This window comes from Mus caroli, chromosome 3 (assembly GCF_900094665.2).
Source record: "Mus caroli chromosome 3, CAROLI_EIJ_v1.1, whole genome shotgun sequence".
Lineage (NCBI taxonomy): Eukaryota > Metazoa > Chordata > Mammalia > Rodentia > Muridae > Mus > Mus caroli.
The window spans coordinates 109606413-109621922 of record NC_034572.1 but is presented as its reverse complement, the minus strand read 5'-3'; the positions used below and the strand labels follow the sequence as shown (position 1 = coordinate 109621922).

Here is a 15510-nt window from a genome sequence, read left to right as displayed (position 1 = left end):
GGAACTCACTTTGTAGACCAGGCTGGCCTCGAACTCAGAAATCCACCTGCCTCTGCCTCCCGAGTGCTGGGATTAAAGGCGTGCGCCACCACGCCTGGCTCTGAAACCCTGTCTTGAAAAACCGAAAAAAAAAAAAAAGAAAGTTGCTTTATATGCTAGAAAATGTCTATATCTACAGATCTTTAATTTTATTTTAAAACCTATCTACCACAAAGAGATAATGCAAATTGTAGAAAAGAAACTGAATGTCCGTACACATTTGTATAACAAGCTTTATGTATTTTGGAGAAACCAACAGCTTTATTTGTATTGCTGAACAGAACAGACTAATATATTGACGCCGTGTACTGGACAGTTAGCTATTGAGTACCAAATGCGGGTCAGATATGTTACACAGAGAGGACAGGTCAATAAAGGAACAGCTGTACACGTGTTCCACTAAGGAAAAGATACACAGCATGAAAATAAAAATTACAAATTCAGTATATATATTTGTAGTTACAGTGTATGTTAAAATATAAAATGAATAATGAAACAGAGCCAACATTAGAAAGGTCTTTAATGATAACTCCTTCTATGGACAGTAAGGAACAGATTGCCTGATACTCTTGGTATCTCCGCATGTCTAAGCTGGGTATTGATGTACCATTTAGAATCAGTACACTGGCCTGTGGTTAATTTCTACTTCCCTTTCAATAGCCTGGATCCAAGAGGAGTGGGGAGTTTATGGCTTTTAATTATCTCTTTATAGGTTCCCAGGCTGTCACAGTAAACACTCTCCTATCTAACCCATCTTGCCCATCACCTTTTCACATGCCACTCAAGGAAACAGAAAGATGCTTGAACTTAAACATTTTGTCATACATATTGTAATAAAAATGCTAGTATCTTGTTGCATTTCATGTTTTTCCTGGTTTCAGCAAGTCAATGAATGTGTTCATCATGGTCTGACTAATGAGACAAAATTTTAGTGTAGTTATGTGCCTTCAGTCCCAGTTAGTCACTTAGAAAGCTGAGGTAGGAGAATCACTTGAGTAAGGCTAGCCTGGGCAGCATACTGAGATCTCATTTTAAAAATAAAACTCAGGAACAAACATATTTAATTAACTAATTGGATTTAATGACATCTTTCTTAACATCCCGTTTCCAACTATATCTGACCAGGAACCCAGCAGCTACAGTGTAGGAAACATTACTTAAACTTTACTCTAACACGAAGCTCTAGATAGTCAGTCACTGAGATGGGACAAATTAATTAAAAGAGTTTCAAAGGAACAAAACAGAGTGGAACAGTCCCAAAGAATCTACAGTTAGCAACTGGATGACACCTGGAAGGCAGAGGCCAGAGGACCAGAAGGAGCTCCAGGCTGGTTTTGGACACTAATGGTAGCCTGGGTTGCAGGAGATTATCTCAAACCCAGGTAGATGAGCAAGTCCTCAAATAGTGCAACACTGCAAACACACCTGAGAAACGTCCACCGTAAAACTTATGGTCTAACAGCAATGACAAACGTACCCTAGGGAAAGTAGAGATTCACAGAATGAAGCACACCACTGCAATCGTCAGGAAGCCACTTGCTCAGCAACAGTTTTCTTTTTTTTTTTTTTTTTGGTTTTTCGAGACAGGGTTTCTCTGTGTAGCCCTGGCTGTCCTGGAACTCACTTTGTAGACCAGGCTGGCCTCGAACTCAGAAATCCGCCTGCCTCTGCCTCCCNAGTGCTGGGATTAAAGGCGTGCGCCACCACGCCCGGCCTAGCAACAGTTTTCTTTGCACATCATTGTCCCCCTTCCTTCCCACCACCCACCCTGCAGGCCTCTTTAGAACCTTATCCAGATCCAACTCGACACCCACTCACGCACATTCTTCTACTAGCATACTTGCATCTTTTCCAGCTTCTGTAATGACATCCTGTTGTTTCCCCCTCTGCTCTGGCCACAGAGCACAGAATGCCTACCTTTCCTAGGGCTTTTTTTTGTTCCTAGGTTTGTCTTCTCTGGGGATCCTACCCACTCTTCTAGCTTTAAATACCACCCATATATCAGTGACTTCATGAGCACAATGACCTGCTTTCCTGCTTCTAAAACCAGTCCTTAAGTCAGAATTCTTTCCTTCTTTTTCCCTATCTATTAAATCCATACAATGCCTTTCTTCTAAATATGTTCTATACTGTTCCTTTCTTCCTTCATTAGAAACACCCCTGCCTCCTTAAAAATCTACTCACACTAAGCAAGTCAAACATTTTTTTAAAAAAATTATGGTTTTTCTTGCTTTAAAATCCTCCAAAGGTTTACCACTGTCTTTCAAATAAGATTCCTCATCCCTTCAAAGCCTTAGCGATGGACAGCTCCTGTGTATCTGTGTAGCACCTTCTTATTCCCTCCACCCCCTGCTCTAGCCACTGTGGCCTTCAGCACCTTCCCCAGTCTTCTGCCTGCTCTGCCTGGAACGACAGGCCTCTGACCCCATTTCAGTCTCTTGCTTATGTAGAACCTTCAAAGAAAGGCTTTCCCATATGACCCTGCATAGGTAAGTCTCTCTCTACCTCTCTCCCCTCCTCTGTACAGACTTCCCCAAACTCAATTCTTTCTTTTTCCGTGATTACTGTTGACCCCTCCTACTCAACCATGAGTCTGCATCTTGCCAACTCAGTAAAATAGAACTTCATATCCCAGGAGGTGTATGAAAAAGATCGGGGTGAACAGGTAACTGTCAGTTCAAAATATGCTTGTCTTTCTTTATTGACTTTCGGTAAACTATTCCAAAGTTCTTCAATTAATATTAATCAATAGCAACTGCATGCCAAGTATTATGAATAAAACAAGAGAGCTAGAGACATGAAGGACTATCTACAAACCCACATGTAGTAAAGGCACGTAGTTATTGTAAAATATTGTGAGGAACTGTGTGAAAGCTGGCAGAGTGAGGGCTTAAGTCTAAAGTATCCCCTGAAAAGACTCATAGACTGTGGTTTGTTCCCCAGCGACCTGGGGTGCTATCTGGGAGGTTCTGCATATTTCAGAAGGTAGGACTACCTGAAGCAGAGTGCTGGGGACAGGTCCTTGGTGGCATCTTGTCTCTGGCCCCTTTTTGTGTCTACCTCATTCTCTCTCAGCTTCCTGTCTGGCATGAGATGAAGCCGCTCCTCTATCACCTGCTACCTCTGTCATGAGGTTATACCCAAGAGCATGGGGCCAGGCAACCCCAGTTTGAAACCCCTCAAACCATGAACCATAATAAATCTTTCCTCTTGCTGCTCCCTGGGGAACTTTGGTCATGGTTCCATAAGGTAACGAATACAGCCATCAATAATAACCCCAATCTACCAAGTGGAACTATAACTTCAGGTTGGAGTGGGAAAGGACCATTCATGGAGAGCCGTGAGCTGCAGATGTGGGGGCCTCTGACAGACACAGGTGAAGGGAGGAGCCCGATCTAAGGTGTGAGAGTGAAAGAGTGTGATGTCATGTGTTGGCTGGCATCTGTGTGTTCTCAGGACCCAGACTTGAAGAAAAGGTTGGGAAATTTTCCATATTTGGCTAATAACGGACTTGCACAGTTTTCAGCTGATGTTTTCACATTGTTAAGGCTTTACACATACATATTTGACCATAACATGGGAAATGAGTTAAAAGTTTGTATGTCTATATGCAGACCAAGAAAAGGGGGCAGAATATATTAACCTGGTTAAAATAATATATTAAAAGTAAAAAGAAATAAAAGAATATGAAAAATCTAGGTAATAATAAATAAATAAATAAATAGATAAAAACCAACTGTTGTATTTCTCAGAATATGGTGAAAACTTTTTTTTATTTGTTTATATAGTCCTAAGTTCTCTAGAATAAAAAAACTACTTAAAAATATAATGTGAATGAGATAATATAAAGTATAAACTCCAATTTTTTATTATATCAGTAGATAACAAATTTTACTTTTTTAAGTGGTTAGACTAGTTTTAATGCTTACTCTAGATTTCTTTACTTATTTCATCTAGCCTGGCAAATTTGTGGGCTGACACCAGTCTAGAAGCCTTGCTTTGAGCAGCAATTTTACTGTAAAATGGACACTATTAGTGACTGAGCCAGCTCATCAGGTGACTGTAAGATCTGCAGTACCACCATGTTAGGAAGTCTGGGCCGGAGTTTCTCTATAAAAGTCACAGATTTTAAACAGATGGAGTCAACGTATTACTGAGAAAATTCTATATAAAAGGAGACATTTGCCGGATAAGATTTTTTTATTTTCTTTTCCTTTTATTATCCTATTGCTAAAAAGAAAGAGAAAGGTAGTATGAAGCCTTAATTTTACAGAAAACAATGTTAGACAGGGGCTAAAGTAATTTAAATATTTTATAGTGACTTCCCAATATAATTTGCAATTAAATATAATAATCATACAGATTCTCTGGCCCTGCATACTGACATAAATTATTTTCTTTATGACAGACGCAAAACAATGTAACTCCATTGTTTTGAGAAATATCCTTGATGGTGGGCCCAGAGTGATTTAATTGTCCTTATGTTCCCCAAATCTGTGACATAAATCTTGGGTCACCAGCTGTAGACAAAGAACTCTTGTGTTTGGCTTGACACTAGAGATTGATGAGGCTTGACTAGACAAGTAGAGACCCATCTTCTTGGTAATGAGGAGGAGCAGTGCTCCCAATGGAGAAGGGACATTGAAATCAGAGGTTTGATAAATGATAAATCCAAGGCAAGTAAGTGACAGCATTATTGCCAAATATTAGATTATTAAAAGAGAAGGGGCGGGGGAAGCCTAGAACAAAGGAAGCCAAAGATGGCTGCAATTATCAAAGCAAATGGAGACCTGACTTTCGATAGTGTAGAGCCTTATTTAATAATGACACACTAGTTAAAGGTGTCTGACACCTTTATAACCCTGTACAAAGACAAAGGCACAAAAGAAACAAATGCTGGACTTAACGCTTACTAGGATCATACTTACGATGTCATTTTTAACAAGTAGACACTCTTCATGGAAAATTTTTAAGTAAAATTCAGGTAAACTTATCAGGCCCTGACAAAGAAATGTTTGAGCAGAATAATCATTGCTGATAAATAGAAACTCACAATGTCTATTTTCACTTACCCAAATGGATCACCAACCACAAGGAATGCAACATCACTGACATCTGCATCCTTAAAAATATTATCTGCTTCTTGTTCTACTTCTTCTCTGTCAGCAAGAATCAATTTTCTTCCATAAAACTCTTCCTACAGATTGAAGTAGGATATCAAAATATCAAAATGATATACAGGCGAGGCTTTAACACACACACACACACCCTATGCAGAACAATCTTTGTCTAGAACTGGGTGCAGATACTGGCAACCGTCCAAACACGTATCAGTCGAAGCAACTCATCAGTGAGCCAGCACTCCATATCATGATGCAATTAAACTCTGTCTTTGGGGCTAGCATCATATCCCTAGAGAAAGCAGACCTCTTAACATCTGAGGCCTCTAAATTTGTGTCTAATAGACTAGGCAGAACACTAAAGGATGAACAGAGAATATGTATTCATGAGCCCTATTCCAGAAACATGAAAATATGGAATACATTAGCAATAATGATACATGGTAGTGCAGATGTTTCTACCAATTTTGGTGTGCAGGAGATAATAAAAGGCAATGTCAATAAGAAATGACAGAAAAATTACAATTTAGCTGTTCACAAAAAAATGAACAGTCTTATATAACTATAGGAAAAGAAATGAATTTAAATACAAAGGAAGTTCCCACCCAAGCTGTTTTGTCAATTAATTTCTTGAAGTTCAATTCTAGAGAACAAAGGTAGGAGAGTGAGCCAGTGAACTGGTATGATACTGTTTAATGATATTATGCAAGATCATATAACTGAATCTTATAACTGAGTTCCCATGCAATTCAAACATGGAAGAAGATGCATAAATAAGTATATAAAATTATTCCTTCACACTGAGAAGTCTGGGTTATTAAAAGTTGCAGGGATGCTACAGTTAAAGAGTAATGGTATCCAAGATTGATCAAACAAGGAAATCCATGAGAAATAAGTATCCAAAGATAAATGCTACAATTCCAAATGTGGGAATTATTTCTAACACCTACATAAAATCTATTACCCAGACGAGAAAACAACCTCACCCTATAGAACTGTTTCAGAAACTCATAATAACACTGCTTACATTGATAAAATAAAAATGCATTCTTTATTTTCACTTTTGCTGTGTGCCTTTTTCTTAATCATTATTCTTTACATGTTTAACTTCCACTTTAGAAACCAGAAAACTTACAGTCCCAGGACGACTGCATCCATATATCTCAGAGAACACACGTGGTCACTGGATACCAAGTACAATGGTCTTTATTCAACTAACGTACCCTGAAAACGATCAAGAAGCCACATGCCACCAGCGTAATGCTAACCATAATCCGGGCTCCTACATATGGAGGGCAGAGGACAACTGGAAGGAGTTGGTTCTCTTCTTTTACCATGTGGGCTCAGGAACTGGTTTAGATTATGGGTTTCCAGGACACCAGTTTAAATAACCGGTTATTTATTTCAGTTATTTACAGACATATTATAGCTTCTTCCTCCCACTACTTTCATAAATTACTTAAGTCTTTCATTAAGTTTTCTTAGGTATAATGCAGACAGACCCTGAACCACTTGCAGACTGTACTGCTTATACATTTTTACATAAAGTACAAATGCATTCAACAAATAAGCACGTAAGATTTAAAGGATCAACAGTAATTACCTGAAGGAAGCTAAAGTTGCATATACCAAAAATAATGATAACTCTTACTCAGGTCTGCTATCTCTACATTTCTTTTGGAGACTATATTAAAACACTACAACAACAGTGAACAGACAAACTTGGAATTTCTTTAGCAACATCTGTATGTGCCTTTTATATAATCTTGACTGGCTAATTATTAACAAAATGAAAGCATATGTTCATTATAGAAAATAGAGCTATCTTTTCCCTGCAATATAATGATCTTTAGCTGAAACCAGACTTCATAAAGATATACATCAACAGTTTCAAAAAAAACTCAGTTTGTTTTAACAAGAAAATGTGCAAATGAAAAACAGATTGAAGAGAAAGAGGTTCTACAACTGTACTGGAAATCTAAGGCATGAACTTATAAATGAGTGACTTGAGGCGGATGGTACAGATGGGATCCTGTGGCAAGCCACTCAGGGAAGAACAGGAACTAAGAACCTAGAGGACATGAAGACAATACTAGAAGAAGTCTGTAATAAAATAAGATACAGTCCAAACCATTTTGCTTGCTATAACTTCTCTGTTATACTTTGTGTAGTTACTATCTAAAGCTAAGAAGGCAGAGAGAATGTATGAAAGTCTGGAAGGATAATTCTCAACTCAGAGATACTTTAGTTTGAATGTTGTTCTGTCACTATCTGTATGATATTGGACAAGTTTTGGAACATCCCACAAAATGGGAGCAGTAACTATAGAGGGCTGGGTATTGTAGCTCTGTGGCAGAGCAATTATGGAGCATGTTGAGAGACCCTGGGCTCAATTCCAAGCACTGTCAGGAAAATAAACAAAACAGCAAAATAAATGTTCCAAAAATATCAACACTTATCACTATGAAATAACAGATGTTCTGGTACCTTAAAAAAAATTACACAAAATTTACTTACAGGTAAGGTCAGCCCAGACCCCTAATAATTACATTTATGCTTAGGGGAAAACCTTGAAAATTAATATTTACTAACACTTATAATTTATAAAGCATTTTCACATACACCTTAATAAATACTATCTAACTTTCAATTGGTTATTTTTTTCTTTGACAAATGGAGAAACTAGCATTTAGAAATTTGGAAATATATCTGCTAGCAGCTAAAATGTCTAAAAACTTATGTGATGGACACTGTTCTGAGAGCCTAGAAGGCAAACACATCCTGACCTCAATTTATAAGAAATTAAATGTACAGGAATTGTCTAGGGACATGTCACAAGGCAAAACAAGTTATATCCCAATTTTGCTCTAAGCTATTGTCTAATATTCTTTTGTTTTTTAGTATGGGGGGGGGGGTGAGACAGGATTTCTCTGTGTAGCCCTGGCTGTCCTGGAACTCACTCTGTAGACCAGGCTGGCCTCGAACAGAAACCTGCCTGCCTCTGCCTCCCAAGTGCTGGGATTAAAGGTGTGTGCCACGACTGCCTGTCTTCCTTTTTTGTTTGTTTTTGTTTTAGAGACAGGGTTTCTCTGTGTAGCCCTGGCTGTTTTTAATATTCTATTCGATTAACCTGCCAATCAGTTATCTATTTTCTCAAATGGTTTTAAATCCATTATAGTTTCTGATCACTGATCCAAGACATATTTCTATCATCTTGAAGTAAGTATAAACACCGACACGTGTGGCCAGCAAGTCAAACTGACCATTAGACACTACCTTTTTTTTTTTTTTTTTCTAATTCATGACCAACTTAAGAAGAAGCCTAGTTAGTATTCAAGATTTTTAACATAACTCTGAAACCTTCAAAATTCTGAGTTGTGAATCTGAGAGATATGACCGGAAGTTCTCTGGTCCACACTTTTATATGGAAGACTTGACAATTAAAAAAAAAAAAAAAAAACCCTTCCTCTCCTCCCCTAACAACACATCAGTATTTTATCTCAATATATGGTTCACTTTAAGTTTGACAATCAAGCAGATTCTTGTTGTACTCATTATTTACATATTTACCCTGCTTAAGGTATATAGCGCACTAATAAATCCTCTGGTTACTTAGTCACTCTATATGTACATGTGGGAATGACAGCCTTCCTGGGAGAGTACACGTAAGGTCTCTTTGGATATGTCGCAGACAAAAAAATGAGATCGCTGCTCCCTATGGAACTACTTCAAAGACGGAAGCTTTCAGATTGCTTGCTGAATGTATAAGCAACTCATTAAGCCTGTGTCAGCACCTCATTAGCACTCAACTCGGAAAGGATTTCTGGCTAGCTCATGAAATAACGGATTTGATAACTATCCCCAAGAGTGTAAAATAACTTTTTTTTTTTATTTACTGCACAAAATTAGACTTGTAAAGTAGGACAAACTACCGTTTCATTTCCCAAGTCACTGAGTATGAAGTAGATCTTAATGGACAGGGTGTGTGTTTTACAGGGGCTAAAAAAAAAAAAAAAGCAGACGCTTAGAGTCTGTGCAGTCTAGGGTAGGAGAATCGGACGCTAGCTAGATGTCTTCCCCAGAGGCCTGGGGACTTTAATCACGTACCAGGGCTTCCTTCCCTACAGTCAGGACTGAGGTGTAGGCTTCCAGATACACGCGACTGCATCGTCTCACAACTTCCAGGCCCTTGACCGTGATGTCCTTGGCATCTCCCAGGCCCAAGCCGATCAAGTAAAGCATTCCGAACTCCAGGGATGGGGAGACTGCAGAGCTAAGTGAACAACAGAAAAACGTCAGCTAACACCGGGGACCTAAAGTCTAGGGATGAAGATAAAAACCAAGGTGGCACCCTGCGTGCGTCCGACACTCCTGCATACTCTTAGAAAATAATGGAATGACTGTTTTAAAAAGTGTGATCCGATTACCCGCTTAGAGACTCGGAGGTGATTCGCTGACGTCCCTCAAAAGTCTCACTGCAGCCTTTCTATAATTCAGTCCCCAAACCATGTGCCCATCAGGGACAGAGCTTCCGGGTCTCACCTAACGGCGCCGTAAAGCGCAGAGCCCTTCACAGCACTTTACGACTGGCAGGAGGCGGAGAAGACAGACCCCTCCAGGAACCAGCGATGGAGCAATCGCATCCCCCGGCAAGGCTCACCAGGACTAGCTGACTCCGGGGCAGGGGTCAAGGGTCAGGAATGGGTCCAGCTGTGCGCCTGGAAAGGACCCAGCGTGCCCACGCTCCCGGCAAGCCAGGGCTCAAACATCCCCAAAGGGCGTCCGGGCTGATGACGATAGTTCCCAATCGCCCTCCAGACGCACACTGGCTGGAACAACCGCAGGGACTTCCCTGACCGACCCGGCGTTTGCTCAGCTTTGAATTCCCGCTCTGTAGATCTGTCGCAATTTAACCAGAGGTCACCCTGGTGAGGGGACAGGTTGGCTTGCCCTGCTGAGTGTGGTTGTTAAGTTCCCAGGGGGGGGAGGGGAGGGCTGTGACTCCTTCTAGGGGTTTGTCCCTGGGATCTGATACCAGAATGCCTCAAGGGAATCTGCCTTAGTCACCCTCGGTGGAGAGTGACCTTTTCAGAGTGCTCAAGGGATGACTAAGTACGAATGTGATGACATATACGGATGAAAAATGCCATAATGAAGCCCATCACTTAGTATGCTAACCAAAGGATAATTTTTAAAAAGAAAGTAGTTCTATGACGGGAAGCGCATAACAAAAAGGAAAGTGCTTTAAACCTCTCCGCGGTTGTTGGAGAGATTCTTAAAGATTGGTTACACCCAGCTCCAGGAAGCGAAAAGTTTAGACTGAAGATGCTCTTCCTAAATTCACTGGTAACTTTATCCAAGTTGGGAAGACAGTTCATTGCTTCTCTTGGCACAATATAATGGCCTTTCAGATTTTTCCTGCTTCCTTAAGTCTAGCCTTTTCCTCCAAGGGTGCACGAAACACTGATTCTCCCTGTTCCCACTAAATTGATTTATTCTTTGCACCATATTAAAATACATACGTACACCTCAAAATAGATCATGGTGTAAATGGAAAGGCCTAAAATTATAACAGAAGAAAAGAAAGAAAAAAAAAATCTGACCTATCCAGGGAGAGATTTCTCAGGTATGCTATAAAAGACATGTTGCAAAGAGAGAGGAAAAAAAGTCATACTTTAATAATAAAAACTTCCTTCAAAAGACTGAAGTCGTACACTGAGAGAAAATGTTTGCAAACCAGAAATTTGACAAAAGACTTGTCAACAAAGCAAACAAACAAAACAAAGCAAGGCTATCAAGATGCTGGTAAAGGAACTTGTCACTCAAGTCTGACAACCTGAGTTTAATCCTGGAACCCAGTTAAAGGTGGAAGAAAAACAACTCCACAGAGGTCTCCCCTGACCGCCACAGGCTGGCATCCCCCCCCCCCCACACACACACAAACAAATTAATAATAAACTGAAGATGAATTCAAATCTAATGGATTCTTAAATGGAACAAGAAAACAACTCAATGTGGAAAAATGTACAAACAAAAGATTTTGAGTGATAACAAATAAGATATGCTAATAACAGATAAGCATTTTAAAACATGTCTAGCCGGGCAGTAGAGGTGCACGCCTTTAATCCCAGCACTCGGGAGGCAGAGGCAGGCAGGTTTCTGAGTTTGAAGCCAGCCTGGTCTACATAGTGAGTTTCAGGACAGCCAGAGCTAAACAGAGAAACTCTGTCTTGGAAAAACCAAAAAAAAAAAAAAATCTAGAGAAATAGTTTTCAAAGTTCTTTTTAGATTATTTTATGTGTGTGAATGTTTTCCCTGTCTGTATGTCTGTGTACCATATGTGTTCCTGTGCCCATGGAGGTCAGAAGAGGGTATCAGAATCTCTGGGACTGGAGTTACAGATGTTTATAAGCCACCATGTGAGTGCTGGGAATCAAACCTCTGATAATCCAGAAACCTATCCAGTTCTATATATCCAGAGCTGGATTCATCACCTTCTCTGCCTGCTTGGTATCTTACTCTGTATCGGGTAGGTTTGACATTCACCCAACCCAGATATTAGTCACCCCCACACGTACTGCCAGGTCTTCTCTGTCAGAAACCATACTTACTATCACTGTTGGTTCAGATCCTAGCTCTATTACTCTGCTAGCTTCCCATCTTGTTCCCTTCACATGTATCTTCACAGGAACCAGGGAGGACTAGTAAAGATACACCCTAAAAATACTATCCCCCCCCTTCTAAAAAAAGAAATCTTTGGGAAGCCAAAAGAAACCCCATGCTCTTTTAAATTTCCCATCTATGGGATGTTGAGCACCTGCCTCCCTGGTCCCCTTACATACCATGAGTGTTCTTTCAGTGGTATTGACCCACCTGTAGTTCTGTGCCCAAAGCATGCAGCCACGTGCACCCTGCTGACACCTCAGCTCATCTGAACATTAAACCCTGTCTCCTCATCAGCCTAGATTCCCACTACAGAACCTTTACTCTCAGGAAGTCTCCCCGGAGGTCTCCAGCCTCTAAGCAAAGGAGTCTCCTCTACTAAAGTAATGTGTCTATTAAAAAGCTAAGTCTTTTTAAAACTGCCTACCTGTATAGGTCCCATGTCCAGCTGTCAATGGCCCACACAAAACAAACTCAAGGGTGTATCTGTAAATGCGTGTCTCACATTGATTTGCTTGGGCGTTTTTTTTTTGTTGTTGTTTTGTTTTGTTTTTTGTCTTCCTACTTTTTTGCTAGCGTACTAAGGTTTCCAGTTTTGTTTTTTTTATGGTTTTTGTTTTTATGCTTATGAGTGTCTGTGTGGTTTCTGTGCTTTTTTCGCTTTTTAAAGAAATGTTGTTTTGCTTTTTTATTTGCTGTTTGTTTTCTAAAAAGATAAAGAAGGCATAGAGTTGGATGGGGAGGGGAGGGATCTAGGAGGTGGGAGAGGGGAAACCACAGTCAGAATATATTGCATGAACTTTTAATGAAAAATAAAAATAAACAGATAAAATTGTCTTCCTGTATTTCTACTTCATGAAAATAATTTTCTGAAGTCATTGAGTGTGACTTCCTCGTGTCCGATTCTCTAGGCTTAGCACTGTGTGTGCCTACAGTAAGTTTACAGTCAGGGTATATTTATAGATCATTATGCATTCATTAGTAGCCAAGCGATTTCTTTGAATTATACATCCTGTCTTCTGTGATGCCAGTGTGTGATATGTTCTAAGTAAGTACTAGAAAGTCACTGACAAAACCTCAGACATCAGTATGTCTTGTCCACACCTCTTCAGGAAGCTGCTGGGGTTGAACGGCTTGTGATACATATCATGCACACTTTATGCACAGACCTTGGAGTATGTCAGCAAAGTTTTAATGTACAGCAAAATTTTCAAAGTTTACAATGTCCTTTTTTATGACTTTAGATTTCATTGACTACTTTCTTATTTATTCATAGTAAGTAGATATGGCCAAAAAGAATATTTAGGTAATCCAAACTATAGGGGGGAAATGAAGGTGTCCTGTTCAGTAAGATGTTAAATATCATATTTTTAGATAATAGTTTCTACTCAAAAATTTCCCAGAAAAAAAAAGCCTTAACTTTGGTGTGAAATGTGTAATAAGCCCACTTTTCTACCAGCTTTGTCTCATGGGAGGCCAATACCTTTTTCTTTCCTGGGTGTCAAAAAGAAAAGTTATGGCAATCTTTTCCCTCTTCAGCGTAACAAATACAAGCAGCAAACCTTACCTAGTCTGTTTTGATAGAGCCATTCTGGGGGTACGGGGTGGGGGTTGGCTGTTTCTCCCTCACTCTTTTAAACAGTTTTCAAATATGATTGTCTTTCCCCCCGTCTCCAATAACTTAATCTTAGGAAAGGTGAAGCAATTTTACAATAAGCCTCCATAGCTTCCTAGATTCCACAGCTGTTAAGAGGTGGCTGTGTTTGCTTCATAATACATTTCACCATCTAGCTGGACATCAGCCGATCTTATTATTATTTTTTTTTTGGATACATTTCCAAAGGTCATTTGTTTCCTCTCCTAATGCAAGCTGAGCTTTGAATATTTTCCATTAAAACAGCTTCTTGGTTTTAGCATATGCTGTTGTAGAATATTAACACTAATGACAGCAGTCAGAGAGATAGACAAATTTCATTATTAGAGCAAATTGCAAGTCTTGTGCACCAGAAAGAGTGTAATAGTTATAGAAAACAATAAGGGTAGACATTTGTCTATTTTTTGAGAGGTCATTAACATCTTTATAACCTTTGTCAGTAACTCAGTTTTGGTCTTCTCGCTGAAGGAACCCGTTCCTATATGTTCTTGCTGTGCTCACAAAATGAGTGCTTCAGTTGCTTGTTGTCAAAGCCAGTTAATCCTTCTGCTGTTTCCATCCCACCATCGACACTGTATGTTACTTTTATCTTAGAGAAATAACAGCCGAGATGTTTCATTACATCATGGACAAATTGTAATTACCACACATCTGAAAGAAGCCATCTTTCAGTTTTCCTGTTTGAACTTGTTTGTTGAAAAGAAACCATCAGGGGACTGACTAAACTCCATCTGACCTTATTGTGAATGGAGAATATTATTTTACTGTGACACTGGCCTTTTAACCTACATGCTCCCACGGATTGCCTTTGTTAGTAGAAATCTGCATTAATATTCGGAGAGTCTGGAGACCTTGAATTGATTTATAGTCACTATTTTCTAACAAATAAGTGGTAATTAAAGATAACACTCCTCTAGATGAGGCTACATTTACCAATGTTAAAAAAAAAAGATTTGTAGTTATATTATTGTGTATTCATTTACTTAGGTAAAAAAAATCACTTTTTTGTTTATTTAGCGACCTTATGATTAATTATATGCCCATATAAACTACACATGTAGAAAAAAGGAAAGAGCAAATCTAGAATTATTTTCTGCAAAATATAAGGAAAATTGTATTATCAGTAACCTTGGATCACTAGGTTGAAAATAACCACATAGGAGTCACCTAATGCCCTATGCTGTTATGTAAAGTGACTTCCAGAGATGTACACACACACACACACACACACACACACACACAAACACACACACACACACACATTCAAGTGCAAGTGGATATTAGCTATTTATCTCTATTCCATTTTGACAGTTGGTAGTTCCTTCAAAATCTCTGCTTTAAAAAAATGCTTTGTGCCTTAAAACTATATAGTGTTTGCTTATGTTTAAATATATATAGCCATGGCTTTGTAGGGGAATACCCTCCCTTTCACTCAAAATCCATGATTGTATTATTTTTTTCTCTTAAACATTTGTTTTGTTTTTATGTGTGAGTGTTTTTCATGTATATGTATGTGCACCATGTGTATAGAATGGCACAGTGCCCGTCAGGCCAGAACATGGCATCAGATCCCCTAAAAGACAGGTGAGAACTACCATATGTGTATTGTCAGCCACCATGTGAATACTGGATACTGAACTTGGGTCTTCTGCAAGGGTAATAATCACCCCTGACCATCCATCTAGCCCTGTTGTTTCCTTTAAAGAGGTTTTATTTGAGGGGGAGGGTAATTATTTTACCATGTAACACTAAGGAATAGAATAGTTTGTGTTTTCTCAAATAAAAACACGGTACATGGTAACACTTGTTCGATTATCTTAGAATCTGCTTTTTGGAGGTTTTGCTATCTTACAGCTTTTATGATACTGTCCGGAAGGATGCCAACAATGTTTAGCTACTTGTTGTGTCATGGGTCCTTAGTCAATGAGTTCATTTACCTTTTCCTTTCCTTTCCTTTCCTTTCCTTTCCTTTCCTTTCCTTTCCTTTCCTTTCCTTTCCTTTCCTTTCCTTTCCTTTCCTTTCCTTTCCTTTCC

At 39.2% G+C, this 15510-nt stretch overlaps 1 protein-coding gene and 1 long non-coding RNA gene across 3 annotated transcripts in view; one reads left to right on the top strand and one right to left on the bottom strand.

Annotated features, from left to right (window-relative positions):
* The window catches only part of Dph5 (diphthamide biosynthesis 5), a 26741-nt gene extending 16957 nt beyond the window's left edge, over positions 1-9784 (bottom strand). Inside the window, exons 1-3 of one of the 2 annotated variants that reach the window (XM_021158212.2) lie at positions 9702-9784; positions 9267-9432; positions 5112-5236 (exon numbers count right to left, since the gene is read on the bottom strand). In XM_021158212.2, coding sequence (XP_021013871.1) covers positions 5112-5236; positions 9267-9401 — 260 coding nt within the window. In that variant the 5' untranslated portion in view covers positions 9402-9432; positions 9702-9784. The other variant, XM_021158211.2, reaches the window with a different exon arrangement.
* LOC110291210 overlaps positions 9734-15510 on the top strand; it is a 7266-nt gene continuing 1489 nt past the window's right edge. The window contains exon 1 of the long non-coding RNA XR_003836227.1: positions 9734-10099. This is a non-coding gene — a long non-coding RNA (uncharacterized LOC110291210). The remainder of the gene's footprint in view (positions 10100-15510) is intronic.